The following is a 21,796-nucleotide window of genomic DNA, read 5'->3' on the forward strand; positions in this document are numbered from 1 at the left end:
CCACCTGTGACTATTTTTATTTAAAAATTTCTATCAAAAACATTGTCTGATGTCACTGAGTCTGAGGAGATATTTATAGAGACTTGAGGGAAGCAACTGATCTTGATAACTTAGAGACTAAAAAGAGTGACTCCATCAGGAGCTGAACAGACAGGGTTTGTGAGTGTCCCTGGGGACCTTGTCCTGAGCTCCATCCACTTAGAGAAAGTGTCTTATTCTAATTCCCACAGGGCACCTTCCAGTCACCATGCTTTGCTCCCCAGGGCTGTGTTCACCTATGGAGATGCCTCTTTGGACTTTTCGGACAGGAGATGTATAGGTTCCAGCTGGCCATGTGAGCAGAGTGGACTCTGCTCATTCTCGTCCAGCAATGTACCCTCTTCTTCCACATGGAGGAGTGAGTGAGGGGAGTGTTTTCTTCCATACTTCTCTCTCCTGGAATGTGAAGTTGAAGTCCTTTCCACCTTCCTCCACTATGGAAATGTGAAATGCCTTCTAACAATCATCTTAAATAGTTCTTACAACTACTTGGCAGTATTCTTACCATCCTTTTATAAATCTGTGAGAAACTGGAGACAATAAGTATTGACAGATCACTTTGGAATTTTGGATGAAAAGAACAAAAAAGAGTTTGAGGTGCAAAGTCAGGGAACTTTTTTTTGTTTTGGAAAGTAGAGACTTGTTTATATAAACAGAGAGAGCTTGTTTCTCTTGAGTGTGTATCAGAGTCACCTGGAGGGCTTGTTAAAACACAGATTGCTGATTATACTCACAGTTTCTGATTCAGTAAGTCTAGGATGGAGCAGGAAAATTTGCGTTTTCAACAAATTCCCATGTGATGCTTTTTCTGTTGGGTCCACTCTCCAAGAACCACTCATATGTAAGCTAAGGCAGAGGTTGGTAAAATATGGCCCATCACCCGTTTTTTTATCACTCATGAGCTAACAGTGGTTTTTACATTTATAAATGGTTGAAAAAAAATCCAAGGAATAATATTGCATGTGAAATATGAAATTCAGATTTCATTGTCCATAAAGTTTTATTGAAACACAGCTCTGCTTATGCATTTTGAATTGTTGAAGGCTCCTTTTATGCTCAAAGAGCAGAGTTGAGTAGTTGTGACAGAGACCATATGGCCTGCAAAACCTAGAATATTTACTATCTAGTCCTTTATGGAAAAAGTTTGCTGTCCTCCCATCCTGGCTAGGAGTCCGTTGTGATGAAGAGGTTAGTAATAAAGTAAAGAGGTAGCTGATTGAAGGGGCAGCATCCTGCTTGAGGCAAGAGGGGATGCAGTTAAGAAAGAAGGATGTCTCATCTTCTGAAATTGGAGGGAAGTGAGGATTAGAGTGAATTTCAGTAAAATTGTAGATGTGCCAATTGGTTGAGTTTGATAAACATCAGTTGCTGGAAGTGAGGGGAAAGGAGAATTGATAAAATTTGCTAAGGTTTAGAATAAAATTTAAGGGGAAATAAGAAAAATCACAGGAGACCCAGTTGAGAATGAAGATCATTAATTTTTAGTGGCTCCACTCGTATATCATTCTATCCAATTTTGCCTATTGTCCCAATGTATTAGTAGCAGAGAAGATAATCATAGACACAGAAGATAATCCAGAGTGTAAAGATGTGTGCCTTGAAATTAATGATTTCATGAAAGAATTGTGCATATGATAAATTTTGTGAGTATCACTTCATGGCAAATAGATAGGGAAAAATGGAAACAGTGACAGACTTTATTTTCTTGGGCTCCAAAATCACTGCAGACAGTGACTGCATCCATGAAATTAAAAGATGCTTGCTCCTTGGAAGAAAAGCTATGACAAACCTAGCATATTAAAAAGCTGAGACATTACTTTGCTGCCACAGGTCCATGTAGTCAAAGCTATGGTTTTTCCAGTAGTCATGTACAGATGTGAGAGTTGAACCATAAAGAAGGTTGAGAGTTGAAGGATTTATGCTTTCAAACTGTGGTGCTGGAGAAGACTCTTGAGAATCCCTTGGACTGCAATGAGTCAAACCAGTCCATCCTAAAGGAAATCAATCCTAAATATTCATTGGAAGGACTGATGCTGAAGCTGAACCTCCAATACTTTGGCCACCTGATGTGAGCAGCCAACTCATGGAAAAGACCTTGATGCTGGGAAAGATTGAAGGCAGGAGGAGAAGGGGATGACAGAGGATGAGATGATTGGATGGCGTCACTGACTTAATGGACCTGAGCTCCAGAAGATGGTGAAGGACAGGGGAGCCTGGCACGCTGCAGCCCGTGGGGTCACAAAGAGTTGGCCATGACTTAGCATCTGAACAACAAGGGGTGCCAGGTTCTTGTGGAACAGTAACTGTTGAGGGAGGGAGGTGATCCAAGTGTATGAAGACGAGTCAGGAGGTTGAGGCCATTCTATAGTGACTGGGAAGCTGCAGGACCGTCTTGGGAGAACACAAGGCAGGTGCTATCACTATTCCCTAAAGGTTCCAAGAGAGAGCAAGGGGCTTGGACTAGGTTGGAAGTTCCCAGTGTGGGAGGAAGGATTCAGCAAATAAATGAAGGGTGGGGAACAGGAGTGGCAGTGACAGCAGAAACCCTATCCTCCCCACTGTATTAACAGGTTGTTGTGGCCCAGAGGAAAATACATTTTTACACAGTCACAAACTAGAACAGTAGAGAATTATGATTATTTTTATATTTGTATCTAATTTGTATCTAAAATTTTATCATGGCTAATAGAAAAATATGAGGTTTGTGCTCACTCTCTCGCATGGGAGAGGGTAGAAAGGAGGTTTACTTCTAGCTTTTAGAATTAAGGTTTTAATATTAATAATAGCCAACATTTTAGTGAATCATAAAGAATTTATTGAAGGCCTAGTGCTTTGTGATAAAAAGTAATTTTTTTGCTAATATATTCCCTAGACATAAGGTGTTGTGCAATATTGGATTGCATACATTAGACCAAAATGCTCTCTTCTTCAAACTTATAATTCTGGAGACTTTCTGCAAATTTTATGTAAATGAAGGAATTCGCTTACAAGTCATTACAAACAACTTGTTCTTTTTCTTCATGAGAAGTATAAAGGGACTATTACTGAAATGCAATAGGATAAATATGAGGCAAAAAAAAGTTGAAAATGTTCACTATTTTACTCATAGATGCTAAAATTAGAATATTGAGAAGGCCGAACTTTTCTGCCATAATATTTTTTAAACACAGTGATTTATGAAGCAGTTTACTTAAAATCTTATGTGTAATCATAATTGTACATCTTAATGCATTTTGCTAAATGCATGCATCAGTGTACCCATCACCTGGTTAAGGTATGGAACATTGTACTGGGAAAGATTCTTGTTTGCTCTTTTCATTTAGTTCCCCTAAAAAGCAATCATTATTCTGATTTCCAGATTGTTGATTAGCTTTGCTTGTTCTTGAACTTTATAATTGACAACCTGTAATAGGTAAAAATAATAATATCCAACATTTATTGAGCCATCACTATTCTCAGGTGCCATGTTTAATTATTGATATTACAGAACTCAAGTAGATACTCCTATATCCTTTTAGAGATGAGAAACTGAGGTTTAGTAAAATATTAACAGCTCGGAAGTGGTTAAGTCAACACTCCAACATTGACCTATGGGTTTCCAAAGACCATGCTCCTAACCACTAGGCTCTATTGCTTCCTTATGGCTTGTACATCAAGGGCTTCTGTACACATCCTGCCTCAGGTGAGCTTTCATAGAAGGCACTCTGGCTTGGGACACAAGTTTTTGTAAAGGTGGGAAAGAAGAGGAACTGGGACTGACTCAACACAAGTTCTAGTTAGCTTTGCCCTGAGAAGACTAAGTCCCCATGGGCATGACAAATGAGCCGGGAGGAGGAAATGTGAGGATTTTGAGAGGAAATGAGAAAACACCAGGTTGTAATTTGGTGAGGGGTGCTTTGTCCTCCCTGCAAACAGTGTTCCTATAAACCCATCTATCTCTAGGGACCCTCTATCTTCATCATGTCAGATTCTTTCCCCCATATACACATTCCAAAATATTGGTCCAGGGCATTATGTGAAATGGGAAGGCATTGAAGGGTTTTAAGCAGGAGTTTAAATTTTTACATTTAAAAACAATTACTCTGGCAGGCTGAGAGAGAAGCACCTCAACATTTCTTGTAACAAACTGCTTTCTGATCCTCTGTGACCCAGGGGTAAGGAGGGAGAGAAAGAAAGAGTTCGCCACCTCTTCCCTTCCACCAACCCTTTCATTAAAGTTCCAAGATTTCCCAGAAAGCTTCTCTTTTTGCTCACTTCAGCAACTTAACCTGACCCATCCTGGAATACCAGTCAAATTACCTTCACTATGCCTCATCAGGGCCCTTTGGACATTACCAGAAAGATCATTGCAAAGAAAAGTTGTACATGTGTTTTAAGTCACTTCGGTCATGTCTGACTCTTTGTGACCCTATGGCCTGTAGCCCACCAGGCTCCTCCATCCTTGGGATTCTCCAGGGAAGAATACTGGAGTGGGTTGCCATTTCCTCCTCCAGGGGATCTTTCTGACCTAGGGATTGAACCCCCATCTCCTGCATTGGCACAAGGATTCTTTATCTCTAGCACCACCTGGGAAGCCTGCAAAGAAAAGTCATGCCTTTGTAATGATATATCACTGAGTAATATCCTGTATCAGTAATTCTAATAAGGGCACAGGTGCACTGGAAGTGGTGCATAGTGCTTCAGTGGAGACAAAAGTGGGAATTTTGCTCACAGGTAGTTGGGAGAAGTTTTTTATTTTTTTGGAGATGTCTCTCTATCTTAGTAATGACTCCACCGGGTAAACACAGCAATAACAATAAAAGCTAACACACATATGTACTCCTTATCTCATGATCTTCACTACTTCAAGCACTTAATCTCATTTAGGCACTATTATTGCCCTATTTTATAGATAAAGAAATGGAGGCACAGGTAGGTTTTATAACTTGCCCAAAGTCCAAAGATTATAAATACTCTTGATCACTATGTCATTCAAAGAATATATCAATACCAAGCAAATTAAAAAATACATGCATGTATATGTATTTATGGGCTTCCCTTGTGGCTCAGCTGGTAAAGAATCCACCTGCAATGCGGGAGACCTGGGTTCCATCCCTGGGTTGGGAAGATCCCCTGGAGAGGGGAAAGGCTACCCACTCCAGTATTCTGGCCTGGAGAATTCCATGGACTGGATAGTCTATGGGGATGCAAAGAGTCAGACACAACTGAGCGACTTTCACTCACTCACTCATATATATTTATATGGGAATAGATTCTTAAAAAGAGTGGATATATGTGTATGTGTAACTGATTCACTTTGCTGTACAGCAGAAACCAATGCAACATTGTAAATCAACTGCACTCCAGTAAAAATTAATTATAAATATATACTACATAATTTAATGTATTGTGTATATATATATATATAGTGATAAGAACAGTTAACATGTCATCTTCCTCTTAACAAATTTTTAGTGTACAGTACAATATTGCTACCTATTAGGCACAGTGTTGTACAGCAGATCTTTAGAACTCATTCCTCATGTACAACTGAAATTTTATACCCATTGACCAGCATCTCATTTCCCCTTCCCCTAGCTCCTGGTAATCACAGTTTTTTCACTTTATAAGTTTAACTATTTTAGATACCTCATGTAAATGAAATTGTGCAGTATTTGTACCCCTGTAGTTGACTTATTTCACTTAGCAAAATGTCTTCAGGGTTCATCCATGTTGTTATATATGGCAAGATTCTTTCCTTTTTAAGGCTGTATAATATTCCATTGTGTGTGTGTATCACATTTTAGAAAATTGTTTGTCTGTCAATGGTCATTTCACTTGTCTCCACCATTTGGCTGTTGTGGATAGTGCTGCAGTGAACATAGAGTGCTAATATCTCCTCAAGATCCTGATTTGGTCAAGAGTTACATGAAAAGATCCTCAGCATCTCTAATCATCTGGGAAATGCAATCAAAACCACAATGAGATAGCACCTCACACCTGTTAGAATGGCTGTTATCAAAAACTAACACATAGGATTTCCCTGATGGTACAGTGGCTAGGAATACACCTGTTAATGCAGGGGACATGAGTTTGATCCCTGGTCCGGGAAGGTTCTGCATGCCTCGGAGCAACTAAGCCCATGCACCACAACTACTGAGCCCAAGTGCAATGACTGAAGCCCACGCTCCTAGAGCCTGTGCTCCAGCAACAAGAGAAGCCAATGCAATGAGAAGCCCATGCACCGCAAGGGACAGTAGCCACCATTCACTGAAACTAGAGAAAAGTTCATGGACAGTAATGGAGGTCCAATGCAATCAAAAGTAATAAATAGATTAAAAGTGTTAAAAAATTAAGCTGAGTTATCCAAAGCCCATAAACAAACAGCCAGAAAAAACAAAACCCCAAAAACCCCTTAAGACGAGTGTTGGCCAGGCTGTGGAGAAATTGGAACGCTTGTGCACTGTTGGTGAAAATGCAAAGTGGGGCAGCCACTGTGCAAAACAGCATGGAGGGTCCCCAGAAATTGAAAATGCGACTACCATGTGATCCAGCAACCTCACTTCCAGGATTTTGTTTAAGGGAGTTATTTTAAGGTGAGTTTAATTCTGTCCAACTCTGTATTGCTTTAACCATCTGGGTGGAGCTATTTCAGCATTTCTCACCCCATTTCCTTTTATGGGAAACAGAAGAAACAGAGGAGTCAGAAGTTCTTTAGTCACATAATAAGAATGGACCACGCCAGAGTAAAACGTTGTGTTAAAATACTGGATGGACTGGAAAGTGATCCAGTAGTTTTAGGAGAAATTAATGTCCTGGACAGATATTGGCTTGCTTTCAGTCAATTGTCTCTAGCTCTTATCGTAGTTACTTCCTGTTTCTCTTTCACTCTCAGTTACCTGAGGTGAGTCACTCAGATAACTTAGAATTTAGCCTTTACTACCAGAAGGCTCAAGTCAGGAATGAAAGAAACTGAAACCTGAAAGAGCCTTCAAAAGGAGATCAGCTGCTGAAACTTAAAACCTTTATTCCAAGGAAAGGTAAGTAATAAAACACCATTGAAATAATCACTGCTGCATTGTCTGAGCAATCCCAGTCTGGGTTTTCTCCTACTAGGCACATACAAAGGTTCCTTAGTCAGTGACCACTACTATACTGATAGTGATTATGGTCACAACAAAACCCACTCAGTCTTTCTGCTGGCTGTTGCTGTGAGGTGGTAGAGTTGGACTAATGCCACTTGTACAAATCAACAATTTTAACTTCTTGACATAACTTTAGAGCTGGAATGAAAGGAGTTTTATAAGTCACCTAGGTAAAATGATTATCTTAGCTTGGGCTGCTATAAAATATTACTGTAGTTTGGGAAGTTTAGGCAACATTTACTTCTCACAGCTTTGGAGGTTGGGAAGTCCAAGAGAAAGACACCTGTTGGTGATCTGATGATGACTCTCTTTCTGGTTTGGAGACCACCATCTTCTTGTATCAGAGAGGGGGAGGGGAAGAGGGGGAAGAACAAGAGGGAGAGAGAGAAGAATCTCTTTTTATAAAGGCATTAATCCCATTATGAGGGCACCGTCATCATGACCTACTTACCTCCCAAATTAAAAATATTTTTAAAAGTTTATTAGTGGATTTCTGTTTTTGTTTAGTTTGCCATGCAGCTTGTGGGATCTTAGTTCCCCGATCACAGATTGAACTGGGGCCTCTACAGTGAGAGCATGGAGTCCTGACCACTGGACTGCTAGGGAACTCCCCAGATTCCTGTTTTAAATAAGACCTTAAACAGACCCTTAATATACAAAGCCCGCAATTCAGTTCGCCTGACTTTCCTCCCATCTCCTGAACAGCCTACTGAGGTACATGCACCAAACACAGTAGGAGGACTTCTAATTTAGTTTAAATGTCTCATTGTACAAATGATAAGAGTGAGGATCAGGGAAGGGCAATAGTTTGTCTAAAATTATTTAGATTATTAGTGGCAAAGTTGAGACCATGCACTTGAATGTTTCAGTTCAGTTCAGTCGCCCAGTTGTGTCCAACTCTGTGACCCCATGGACTGCAGCATGCCAGGCTTCCCTGTCCATTACCAACATCCGGAGCTTTCTCAAACTCATGTCCACTGAGTTGGTAATGCCATCCAACCATCTAATCCTCTATCATCCCCTTTTCTTCCTGCCTTCAATCTTTCCCAGCATCAGAGTCTTTTCTAATGAGTCTGTTCTTCTCATCAGGTGGCCAAAGTATTGGAGCTTCAGCTTCAGCATCAGTCCTTCCAATGAATATTGAGGACTGATTTCCTTTAAGATTGACTGGTTGGATTTCCTTGCAGTCCAGGGGACTCTCAAGAGTCTTCTCCAACACCACAGTTCAAAAGCATCAATTCTTCAGCACTCAGCTTTCTTTATAGTCTCAACTCTCACATCCATACGTGACTGAAAAACCATAGATTTGACTAGACGGACCTTTGTTGGCAAAGCAATGTCTCTGTGTTTTAATATGCTGTCTAGATTGGTAATAGCTTTTCTTCCAAGGAGCAAGCATCTTTTAATTTCATGGCTGCAGCCACCATCTGCAGTGATTTTGGAGCCCTGCAAAATAAAATCTCTTACTGTTTCCATTGTTTCCCCATCTGTTTGCCGTGAAGTGGTGGGACCGGATGTCATGGTCTTAGTTGTTTGAATGTTGAGTTTTAAAACAGCTTTTCACTCTCCTCTTTCACTTTCATCAAGAGGCTCTTCAGTTCCTCTTCACTTTTTGCCATAAGAGTGTTGTCATCTGCATATGTGAAGTTACTGATATTTCTTCTGGCAATCTTGATTCCAGCTTGTGCTTAATCCAGCCCAGCATTTCACATAATGTACTTTGCATTTAAGTTAAATAAGCAGAGTGACAATATACAGCCTTGATGTACTCCTTTCACAATTTGGAACTAGTCTGTTCCATTTCCAGTTCTAACTGTTGCGTCTTGACCTGCATACAGATTTCTCAGGAGGCAGGTCAGGTGGTCTGGTATTCCCATCTCTTTCAGAATTTTCCATAGTTTGCTGTGGTCTATATAGTCAAAGGCTTTGGCATAATCAGTAAAGCAGAAGTAGATGTTTTTCTGGAACTCCCTTGCTTTTTCTATGATCCAGCAGATGTTGACAATTTGATCTCTGGTTCCCCTGGCTTTTCTAAATCCAGCTTGTATATCTCGAAGTTTACGTTTCACTTACTGTTGAAGCCTGGCTTGGAGAATTTTGAGCGTTACTTTGCTATCATGTGAGATGAGTGCAATTGTGCAGTAGTCTGAACATTCTTTAGCATTGCCTTTCTTTGGGATTGGAATGAACACTGACCTTTTCCAGTCCTGTGGCCACCAGTGAGTTTTCCAAATTTGCTGGCATATTGAGTGCAGCACTTTCACAGCATCATCTTTTAGGATTTGAAATAGCTCAACTGGAATTTCATCACCTCCAGTAGCTTTGTTCATAGTGATGCTTCCTAAGGCCCACTTGACTTTGTATTCCAGGATGTCTGACTCTTAAGTGAGTGATCACATCATCGGGGTTATCTGGGTCATTAAAACCTTTTTTGTATATTTCTTCTGTGTATTCTTGCCACCTCTTCTTAATATCTTCTGCTTCTGTTAGGTCCATACCATTTCCCTTGAATGTTTAGGGAATGATATTTCTATTCTAGTTATCATGGTCAACAATATTGGAATCATCCTGTATTCTTTTCCTTCTTTCACACTACACATCATCAAGTGCCTTCAAAATATATCCAGAATCAGAGACTCCCTTCTACTGGGCTGTGACTTTGGTCTTAATTATTATCATTTCTCTTCTGCAGTGGCATCTGGGAAATGGAATTGTTGTTGTTGTTCAGTTGCTAAGTCACATCAGACTCTTTGTGACCTCATGGACTGCAGCAAATCAGGCTCCTCTGTCCTCCACCATCTCCCAGAGTTTTGTCCAATTTGTGTCCATTGAGTCAGTAATGAGAAATGGAGTATTTCCTGCCATATCAGTAAGCAAGGATGTCACCATTATCAGCGATTGCAGCCCTCCAATGTGAGCTGGTGAGCCCTAAGGGAACTCAAGAAGGAGAATACCTGCTGTCTAACAGCCACAAGACTACAACCGCTCTCTATGGTGAGCCCTGAGGAAAGGAAGTTCAGGGTGTGAAAATACAGGATACTGACCCCAGACAGCTGAGGTTCATATGAAAGGAATGATTTTAGTGAGCCCAGACTCTTGCATCCTTCTATACATAAAAAAGTGCTAATAAATTCCCTAACTTGAGATATCTGGTTTTCTTTAATTAACAATAATCTTTGGAAAAGGAGGTAGCAGAGGATATGATGGTTAGAAAACATCATTGGCTCAATAAGACATAAATTTGAGCAAACTCCAGAGAATAGTGGAGGACAGAGGAGCCTCCGCTGCAACAGAGTTGGACTCAATTTAGCGACTGAAGGACAACAGCAACACAACAACAACAGATCTTTTGATGTTCAGACAACCTGTTCTTTCAAAACTTCTATGTAACCTGGTTCCTTCCCTTGCCTCCTTGGAGCAGTTCTCTCATGGTTACTTGAGATGCTGTCTCTCATGCTTGAAGTCCTAAAAATTCCCTCCAAATAAAACAAAACTCTCAACTTTTAGGTTGTGAATGTTTTTTAAGTTGACATATCCTAACTCAAGGCTATGGTTTTTCCAGTGGTCATGTATGGATGTGAGAGTTGGACTGTGAAGAAAGCTGAGTGCCGAAGAATTGATGCTTTTGAACTGTGGTGTTGGAGAAGACTCTTGAGAGTCCCTTGGACTGCAAGGAGATCCAACCAGTCCATTCTAAAGGAGATCAGCCCTGGGTGTTCTTAGGAAGGAATGATGCTAAAGCTGAAACTCCAGTACTGTGGCCACCTCATGCAAAGAGTTGACTCATTGGAAAAGACTCTGATGCTGGGAGGGATTGGGGGCAAGAGGAGAAGGGGATGACAGAGGATGAGATGGCTGGATGGCATCACCGACTCGATGGATGTGAGTTTGAGTGAACTCCATGAGATGGTGATGGACAGGGAGGCCTGGCATGCTGCAATTCATGGAGTCGCAAAAAGTCATACACAACTGAGCGACTGAACTGAACTGATCCTAACTCATCTCTCTGCTCCTGTTTCTATCCATTGTTGACACTCCTCCCACACTTTACTGGCTTTACTTAACACAACAACTAAATTGATCTTTTTAAAAACACTGTATTTAGATGGCCCAGTGAGCATATGAAAAGATGCTCAATATCACTAATTACTAGAGAAAAACTACAGTGAAGTATCACCTCACATTGGTCAGAAAGGCCATGTATGTGTGGTATGTAAAAAGTTCACAGAAAATAAATGCTGAGAAGGAGGTGGAGAAAAGGGAAACTTCCTACAGTGTTGGTAGGAATGTAAATCGGCTGGCTCTTGGCTTGGCTGTGGAATCCACCAAGAGTGATGACAACAGCTGTGCTAAAAAGGAACATAGAAAATCCAAGGCTCCCGATCTGCAGAGAACGAGGGTGGGAGATGGGAAGTTGATGGATGGTTGTAAAATAAAGAGTTAATAGACTCTGGAGTCTAACAGTGTGCTCTTTAAAGAGCTGAATTTTTGTTGGCACAGGGAGGGGAATTGGTTTTTACATGAGAATGAAGAACAAGGATATTTATACCATCTCCAGACGTTGTGATATGTTGAATGTGGGAAAAAATATTCACTTGGAAAGGATGCAGAGGCAGCAGTATATTCACAGAGGCTACTGGGAAGCATGGAGTAGGGCACACTCAGAGAGTTATTTGAGAAAAAGGAGTTTGATGGGCGTTCCATAGGACAGAATGGTTTGGGAGCCTCAAGAAAATTGGGCCAGTCAGGTATGTACAGTGTCCTATGAGAAGACCCGGTGATGATGGATGATCGCTTGGGCTTTTACGGGTGACTAAGGTAAACAGAGAGGTGAGGCATGTGGACATTTGTCCAGGTGAACTCTAGGGAGAGGGTGAGCTCTATCAGTTCATTTATAACCTCTTGCTCTGGTTTGGATTCCTAGATGGTTTCTAGTGGTAAGGCTGTGGGAGGAGCAATCTTTCCAGGAGCTGGAAACAAATATTCCATAACCCCCCAGCTTCCTCCTGGTATTATCTCTAGCCTGGATATCCTGATGCCTTACCATCCTGATAACCCTCTACTGGTTACATTTTACTTTATCAGCATCATTGTTAGAATGTGTTTTTTAGAACTGAATATGATATTCTGACAGTGGGCTGGGAAGTACAGAGTGCCCTTAACTTGTAACCTCCTTTGATTTAGGTGCTATTGTTACATTCATCCACTTGTTTGCATTTCTCAGCTCATAGTGAATAATCATTCTGGGACAGTTTTTTTTTTCCCCCTCAGAAACTGCTGTTGTGCCTATTCTTCCTACAACTCTATACTTGTAGAATCATATAGTTCTTAAGCAAGATGAGTACAAGGTATCATTCAATCTAACATATTTGATACATGAGAAACAGAATTCTAGTTAGAATAAGTGATGAGCATGATTTCATACATTTTAATCAAATACTGAACTGGTTTAGAAAAATAAAGGATTAATGAAATCACTTGGAACTAGTCTTAGTCCAAGCCAGGCTTCAGCAATATGTGAACCGTAAACTTCCAGATGTTCAAGCTGGTTTTAGAAAAGGCAGAGGAACCAGAGATCAAATTGCCAACATCTGCTGGATCATGGAAAAAGCAAGAGAGTTCCAGAAAAACATCTATTTCTGCTTTATTGAGTATGCCAAAGCCTTTGACTGTGTGGGTCACAATACACTGTGGAAAATTCTGAAAGAGATGGGAATACCAGACCACCTGACCTGCCTCTGGAGAAACCTATATGCAGGTTAAGAAGTAACAGTTAGAACTGGACATGGAACAACAGACTGTTCCAAATAGGAAAAGGAGTACGTCAAGGCTGTATATTGTCACCCTGTTTATTTAACTTATATGCAGACTACATCATGAGAAATGCTGGGCTGGCAGAAGCACAAGCTGGAATCAAGATTGCCGGGAGAAATATCAATAACCTCAGATATGCAGATGACACCACCCTTATGGCAGAAAGTGAAGAGGAACTAAAAAGCCTCTTGATGAAAGTGAAAGAGGAGAGTGAAAAAGTTGGCTTAAAGGTCAACATTCAGAAAATGAAGAGCATGGCATCTGGTCCCATCACTTCATGGCAAATAGATGGGGAAACAGTGTCAGACTTTATTTTTTTGGGCTCCAAAATCACTGCAGATGGTGACTGCAGCCATGAAATTGAAGGATGCTTACTCCTTGGAAGGAAAGTTATGACCAACCTAGATAGCATATTCAAAAGCAGAGACATTACTTTGCCAACAAAGGTCTGTCTAGTCAAGGCTATGGTTTTTCCAGTGGTCATGTATGGATGTGAGAGTTGGACTGTGAAGAAAGCTGAGTGCCAAAGAATTGATGCTTTTAAACTGTGGTGTTAGAGAAGACTCTTGAGAGTCCCTTGGACTGCAAGGAGATCCAACCAGTCCATTCTAGAGGAGATCAGCCCTGGGTGTTTCTTTGGAAGGACTGATGCTAAAGCTGAAACTCCAGTACTTTGACCACCTCATGCGAAGAGTTGACTCACTGGAAAAGACTCTGATGCTGGGAGGGATTGGGGGCAGGAGGAGAAGGGGATGACAGAGGATGAGATGGCTGGATGGCATCACCGACTCGATGGATGTGAGTTTGAGTGAACTCTGGGAGTTGGTGATGGACAGGGAGGCCTGGTGTGCTGCGATTCATGGGATTGCAAAGAGTTGGACACGACTGAGCAACTGAACTGAACTGAACTGAGTCTTAGTTTATTAATAGGAGTGTGAGTCCAAATCTCCTCTTAGACAAGTTTAGACTTTTCTTTAGGGGAAAAGGGGTATTCTCGTGGTGTAGGGATTTATCTTTGCATAGTGGGATTTACCTGCAGTGTTTCTTTTTTTTTTTTTTTTTAAATCTTTTGGCCACACCACATTGCATGTGGGATCTTAGTTCCCCAACCAGGGATTGAACCCATGAGTCCCCTGCATTGGCAGTTCAGAATCTTAACCACTGGACCACCAGGGAAGCCCCTACCTATAGTCTTGATAGCTCAGTTATGTGACTTGAAATAAGGGCAACTGATCCAGCTACTTTATGGAAGGTGAACTGGCTTGGCATTTTGATTTATTTCCTTTACCCTCTTAGCCCATTTATTTGAAAGATGAAATGGCTGATTAGACATCCTGGATTTCATCCTGTCTTTTAAAAATTGCCCCACTCAACAAAGTACTTCTTTTTTTACTTATTGTGACTTCTAGTTTATGTTTTTATCAGGGACACTGAGTATTTTCCCTGTGGCCTACTCTGACCCACCTAATCTGACTTGATCTATTCAGCAGATTTGGCTAAAGCCTGCTGTTTATATTAATAATTGCTGCTTGTGTAATAACAAACCAACTTTGTTCGATAGATGTCACCTGTCTTTAATAACACAAAATAAAATGGACTTATTTGGAGCCTATGCCAGCAATAAATAATAATCATTAAAAAGTAACACTTTCTAATTACAGTTTGAAATTAAATTGAACATTTGATTGTGGTAGGAGGATGAAAATTTTCGCCAAATTGTTGGCAGTGCAGGCTGGCTTAGTGAGCCTGCCTTTTGTTGCACAAGATGAACAACAACAAATTAAAGTTATCTAAATTATTAAAGATCAACTTCTTAAACACCACAGCTGTAGGATAATTCATGTACTTTGGTTTATTGAAAATCAACATTGCTTCCTCTAATTTCTCTCTAGAGAAATCAGATAAAATCCACTCTCTAGTAGTCTCCTTGCTACACAAGGATGACAACATACTTACCTCACACCCGTAGCCCTAGTCCTTCCATCTGTTCCCTTTGAGCTGGTATGGTACAATGGTTGAGAACTTACACTCTGGAATCAGCTGGACTGGATTGGAACCATAACAGGGGGACAGTGAGACTTATTTAATGGTGGTGGTGGTTTAGTCACTAAGTTGTGTCTGACTCTTGTGACCCCATGGACTGTAACCCACCAGGCACCTCTGTCTGTGGGATTTCCCAGGCAAGAATACTGGAGTGGGTTGCCATTTCCTCCTCCAGGGAAATCTTCCCGACCCAGGGATCAAACCTGCATCTCCTGAATTGCAGGTGGATTCTTTTACTGCTGAGCCAGCAGGGAAGCCCACTTATTTAATAGGATTGTTCTAAATATTAGTCAGAATTAATGTATAACAGGATGCTGACTGGTACATACAAAGAAATTGCTCAGTAAATACTATTTTGATTTCATGGAGTTTGAGAAGCAGCTATTTAATAAATTGCTCTTGTTTGAATGAGAACATTAGAAGGACAAACTAAAAATCCTCACTCTTATTTTCTTAGGGTTATATCCATAGAGGAAGACCAAGTCAGGAAATCAACTCTGAGTCTTTTCCTGACTGATCACACGTTCACACAGCACAGCCACAAGTAAGCAAGATGTGTGGTGTAAATCTCCTTCCTCCAGGATATTCAAGCCTTGTGGAATAATAGTTTCTCATTTGTAGCAGTTATTTGTATTTTAGCCCTATTTGGAGGTCCCATCTGGTAGGCCTTAAAATGTCTATTCCATTTTTTAAAGGTCATTTCTTTATTCCTCACAGATTATAGACCTTTAATTCATCAGTTGTTAAATCTAAAATGCTTGCCAGTAAGTCTATTCTGGACAAACTCCATTTGAAATCTCTTAGGTAAATAGTTTATAAGACAAGCAGGAGAAAATTTTGCACTGCTCTTCCATTATTGACCATTGTCTTACTCAAGTATCACCTTGTGATGAAATCTCTTAAAAACAGCATAAAATTATGTGCAGCTCTTATTGATCTTTCCTTGGCCTTTGTCTCTGTGGTCAGGAATCTATTCTGAACTTAACTACTTAGCTGCATATAGTCTCCAGAACTGCTGAAGCTAATGTAGAACTTGTACTTTAAGAGCATCAGGAGAATCTAGGTCAATAGATATCTAATTCAGTTGGAAGTAAAATGTAGTGTGATGTAATTTATATTGTGATATAGTCTGATGATTTGTATTGAAAGAAATACAAATGAAGGAAGGAAAAAAGAAAGTGAAAGTTGCTGAGCTGTGTCTGAATTTTAGTGACCCCATGGACTAAACAATCCGTGGAGTTCTCCAGGCCAGAATACTGGAGTGGGTAGTCTTACCCTCCTCCAGGGTACCTTCCCAACCCAGGGATCAAACTCAAGTCTCCCTCACTGCAGGCAGATTCTTTACCAGCTGAGCCACTAAGGAAGCCCATATGCCCTCCTTTTAAAGTAGGTCTTCCATAATGTCTTAACATCCTGTCCCTTTGAGCTGGGTACATGATCCCTTGCTTGCTAAGGAGATAAGCACACCTGTATGCTGATACCATGATTTTATTATCAGGAATAACTGTAATTCTTAGTGTGAAAAAAAAAAACAACAAAAACCTTAGATCAACTTTAGAGAATCTGGCTTCACTTGTGTATTTATGAAAACTTAGTATATTAAAGGTAATATTTCAAATCAAAGGGGAATAATGCAGTATTGAATAAATGCCATTGAGAATATCAGTCATTATTTAGAAAAAGAAAAAGTTTATTTTTATCTCACAGCATATCATAAAATAAGTTTCAAATTGTTTAGAGGATTAAGCTTAAGAAACTCTACTATGATGCGCTCAAATAAAGCAAAGATTATTTTAGTAATTTGGGAGAGAGAAAGGCACAAGCAAGACCCCAAGCTCAGAAGCTACAAAGAAACAGATAAACAAAAATTCTCTTGTAAAATTAAATGTTTTCATGATGAACGTTATCATAAACAAAAGATAGAAAAACTGGGAGAAAAAAATATGTGCAACGTATGTAACAGGCAAGAGGATAATCATAAAAGAGTTCCTATAACCATTAATTATTAAGCAGACAGGAAACAATAGGAATTATGAAACCACAAAGGAAGAAATACAAATGGCTTCTTTACTTAAAAAGTTGCTAAAGGTTCTGCACCCAGTTCCGATGTGTGGGACCAATTGCAATGTGTATGAAAAGGGGCTTTTTCACACCAGCACCAACTAGCAATTCTCTGACACCAGCTGGGTGTAAAATTCGATTCAACCTGACACTTGTCTACACCACAGAGACAGCATCAGATTCTACAGGTAAGAACTCAGTCCCACAAGACTGCCCCCAACTTCAGATGCCAATCACAAGTCCCAGGTTGTTGCCTGTCTGGCCTATTGGTTATAAATTATAGATAGCAGAGGTTCCCATAGTTCCTCTCTTTCGGTTTGATTAATTTGCTAGAAGGGCACATTTTACCTACTAGATCATCAGTTTATTATATAAAAGGATATAGCTCAGGAACAGTCAGATGGAAAAGAATCATAGGGCAAGGTGTGTGGGAAGGGTGTGGAGCATCATGTCCTTTCCAGGTGAACTGCTCTCCCTGAATCTCCACATGCTCACCAACCCGGAAGCTCTCTAAACCACCTCTTTCTGGGTTTTATGGAGGCCGTATTACAGAGGCATGCTTGATTACATCATAGGGCATTGGTGACTATTTCAACCTTTAGCTCCTTATTCTTCCTGGAAATTAGAGGGTGGGACTGAACTTTCCACTCCTCTATTCAAGGTTGGTTCCCTTGGCAGCTAGCCTCCATCCACAGGTGATTTCCAGATGCCATCTTGTTACCTGAAAACTGGCTTGATCTTTTGGTGGATGATAAGCCAAAAGACACAACCAAGTCAAAAAGGAGGAGAAGGAAGGATTTATTACTTGTAGCAACTAAGGAGAACATCTCGGATCTTTCCTAAAGTAGTGTCTTCTTTTTCTTTTTCTGCCATATCCTAATTATTGAAAATCCTAAAGTCTACCTCAGCCAGTTGGGAGGTGGGAATGGTAAGTCCTACTAATCTTTTTTTTTTTTTTTCAATGTCAACATTTTAAAATGTTCTACCATTAAAAAAAATAAGCTTAAAAAAAAAATAAGTTGCAGTGCATGGGCTTCTCATTGTGTTGGCTTCTCTTGTTGGGGCGCATGGGCTCTAGGGTGTGTGGGCTTCAGGAGTTGCAGCTCCTGGGCTCCAGAGCACAAGCTTAATAGTTACGGTGCATGGGCTTCATTGTTCTGAGGCATGTGGGGTCTTCCAAGATCAAGATCAAACCCATGTCTTCTGCATCGGCAGGTGGATTCTTTACCACTGAGCCACCAGGGAAACCCCCCTACTGCTATCTTTTAGAGTTTGCATTGAGTATCTGGAACATCCTGAGATATGAAATAGATGTCTATTACTACCGGCATATGGTAGGAAAAAGAAAAAAAAGCAGACATCGCTTTCAGAAATATTCCTGGTGTTCTCTTACTTACTGCAAGTAATACATCCTTCCTTCTCCTTCCCCTTGGTTTGGTTGTGTTACCCAAAAACTGGGTTTGACTCTTGCTAAGCTGCTGCTAAGTCACTTCAGTCGTGTCTGACTCTGTGCAACCCCATAGACAGCAGCCCACCAGGCTTCCCCGTCCCTGGGGTTCTCCAGGCAAGAACACTGGAGTGGGTTGCCATTTCCTTCTCCAGTGCATGAAAGTGAAAAGTGAAAGTGAAGTCGCTCAGTCGTGTCCAACTCTGTGCAACCCCATGGACTGCTGCCTACCAGGCTCCTCCGTCCATGGGATTTTCCAGGCAAGAGTACTGGAGTGGGGTGCCATTGCCTTCTCTGGGGTTTGACTCTTGGTGGGTGTCAAAAGACAAAACCAAGCCAGAGATTGAAAGAAAGAAGGATTTATTATTGCTTGCAGCAAATAAAGACAACATTGGGCATCTTTCGCAAAGCAGTGTCTCCCCGACAGTGGAACTGGGGAAGTTTTAAGTTAATGGTACATGCATATTTATGAAGGGGCTTGAGCAGCGGAGAATTCAGAATAGAATCTGAGCAAATGTTGACAGAGTCCAAGCTTTAGTTGATTGAAGTCATTAGAGTCAGAAAGTGTCAACATCATCACCCCATAGGTTCCAGTTGATCTGTAGGTTGAGCACTTCAGGCTAATCTTTACCTTTGGAACAACACAGATATATTATCTTTGCTGTTGTTACTTCTTTTGTCTGAAGAGAAGAAACAATTTTGTTTCTTCATTCTTTCATTCCCCTAAGATCATTAGTTCCAAGTTGGGAAAGGAGTATGTCAAGGCTGTATATTGTCACCCTCTATTTAACTTATATGCAGAGTACATCATGCGAAATGCTGGGCTGGATGGAGCACAAGCTGGGATCAAGATTGCTGGGAGAAATATTGATAACCTCAATAGCAGATGACACCACCCTTGTGGCAGAAAGTGAAGAGGAACTAAAGAGCCTCTTGATGAAAGTGAAAGAGGAGAGTGAAAAACCTGTCTTAAAACTCAACATTCAAAAAACGAAGATCATGGCATCTGGTCGCATCACTTCATGGCAAATAGTTGGGGAAACAATGGAAACAGTGACAGACTTTATTTTCTTGAGCTCCAAAATCACTGCAGATGGTGACTACAGCCATGAAATTAAAAGACGCTTGTTCCTTGGAAGAAAAACTATAACCAACTTAGACAGCATATTAAAAAGCAGAGACATCACTTTGCTGACAAAGGTCCATCTAGTCAAAGCTGTGGTTTTTCCAGTAGTCACATATGGATATGAGAGTTGGTCTATAAAGAAAGCCGAGCACCAAAGAATGATGCTTTTCAACTGTCATGTTCAACTGTGGTGAGAAGACTCTTGAGAGTCCCTTGGACTGCAAGGAGATCAAACCAGTCAATCCTAAAGAAATCAGTCCTGAATATTCACTGGAAGGACTGATGCTGAAGCTGAAATTCCAATACTTTGGCCACCTGATGCAAAGAACCAACTCACTGGAAAAGACCCTTTGCTGGGAAAGATTGAAGGTGGGAGGAGGCGGGCACAACAGAGGATGAGTTGGTTGGATGGCATCACCGACTCGATGGACATGAGTTTGAGCAAGCTCTGGGAGCTGATGATGGACAGGGAAGCCTAGTGTGCTGCAGTCCATGGAGTCATAAAGAATCAGACATGACTGAGTGACTGAACTGAACTGAACTGAGGTCATTAGTTAATGAGACCTGTTTAAGGGCAAGCGTTGTGGCCCATCTTATATCACAAAATGGCTTAAGGCCAAAAAGGGCTTCTCTTATGTCAAGTAAGCCATGCCTGATTCTCTTTCTCCAGAGACTCCCTACCCTGCTTAGTTGTGTCTTTTGACTTGATACCCACCAAGATGTGAACCCAGTTTTAAGGTAATAGCATCATTAACATAAACCCAATTATGGTGAAAAAGGTCTTGTTATGAGTAATGAGACATCATTTCACTTTATGTCTGAAGTGGTTTCAGGAACTGAGGACAGGAGACCAAATATTATGATAAAAGTTGCTGCCAATGCTATTACTGTTGAGGAAATTCTAACAGTTATGGCAGCTGTGAGTCAGGATCCATGGATGAAAACCAAATATAAGAGAAATATATTTTGGTCATCTGAGTGACCTGTAGGGGGGCAAAATCTGCCACCCCAAAATGTCTCCTTGACATGAAGATTATTTCAAACTGAAAACAATCAAGACTGAGAAGATTCAGGAAGAAATTTTGACTTTTCCTCTGTCTAAAGAATTTAGATAGGGGCTTCCCTGGTGTCTCAGTGGTAAAAGAATCCACCTGCAATGCAGGAGATGCCGGTTTGATTCCTGGATCGGGAAGATCCCCTGGAGAAGAAAATGGCAATCCACTCCACTATTCTTGCCTGGGAAATCCTATGGACAGAGGAGCCTGGTAGGCTACAGTCCATGGGGTTGCAAAAGAGTCAGACACGATTTAGCAACTGAACAACAAAAACAATACCCCTACCCCAAGAATTTAGACAGAGGGCCTCTTTCGAGAAAGCTATCACCATATACAACTATGGTATGAGCTAAGTGTATAGACAGGGAGAAATCTAGCAAAGTTTGTTAAATTCTTCTATGTTTTCATCTCCATTCCAATTGTCTTCCTCCCCTTTGAGATCTCAAGTCATCACCCCCAACACCCACTTTTGTCTTTGACTGAGGATGCTCTTTAAGGTGAGAGTTTCAGCCATTTTGGCAAGTTACTCAGTTTTTTTGACTCTACCTCATATATATATAGTATTTAACTTTTGTTTGGTTTTCTCCTGTTAATGTGTTTCATGTCAATTTAATTTTTAGACCAGCCAAAAAGAACCTAGAAGGGGAGAGGAAAATTTCTTCCTCTGTGAGAGACCAAATATATATTTCTTATAAATCATAATATTGCAGTTTTTCAATCAAGAATCATGGAAATTTGAATAAAAATTTGGTTTTTCATGTTAATTACCAAATTATAGGATATAGACGTTATATAAAGGAGCCAAGTAAAAAAAAAAAAAGATTGATACATCTAGATTTAGCACGGGTTTAAGGGACAGGACCCTGAAAAGAATTTGGTAGTATCTATCAGCTTTATCTGTTGGTCCAGCAATTCTGCTTTTAAGAATCTATCTTTTAAAATTATTTTTCATAACAATTTAAATAATTTTTCTGAATCTTGTGAAAGTTCACAAACATCTCAAAAGTACTTAAATTCGACTCCTGATTTCCTGCTCTCAAATCTTATTTTTTTTGTGTCTCCTTTGTATCAGAAAATAGTGTCTCTG

General features: G+C 40.5%; 1 protein-coding gene across 1 annotated transcript in view; it reads right to left on the bottom strand.

Annotated features, from left to right (window-relative positions):
* Positions 1 to 18,894: 18,894 nt before the first annotated feature.
* Positions 18,895 to 21,796, bottom strand: part of FMO4 (flavin containing dimethylaniline monoxygenase 4) — a 54,637-nt gene continuing 51,735 nt past the window's right edge. Inside the window, exon 9 of the mRNA XM_045165736.1 lies at positions 18,895 to 19,159. Coding sequence (XP_045021671.1) covers positions 19,156 to 19,159 — 4 coding nt within the window. The 3' untranslated portion in view covers positions 18,895 to 19,155. The remainder of the gene's footprint in view (positions 19,160 to 21,796) is intronic.

Source organism: Bubalus bubalis, chromosome 5 (genome assembly GCF_019923935.1).
Source record: "Bubalus bubalis isolate 160015118507 breed Murrah chromosome 5, NDDB_SH_1, whole genome shotgun sequence".
In the NCBI taxonomy this organism is placed as follows: domain Eukaryota; kingdom Metazoa; phylum Chordata; class Mammalia; order Artiodactyla; family Bovidae; genus Bubalus; species Bubalus bubalis.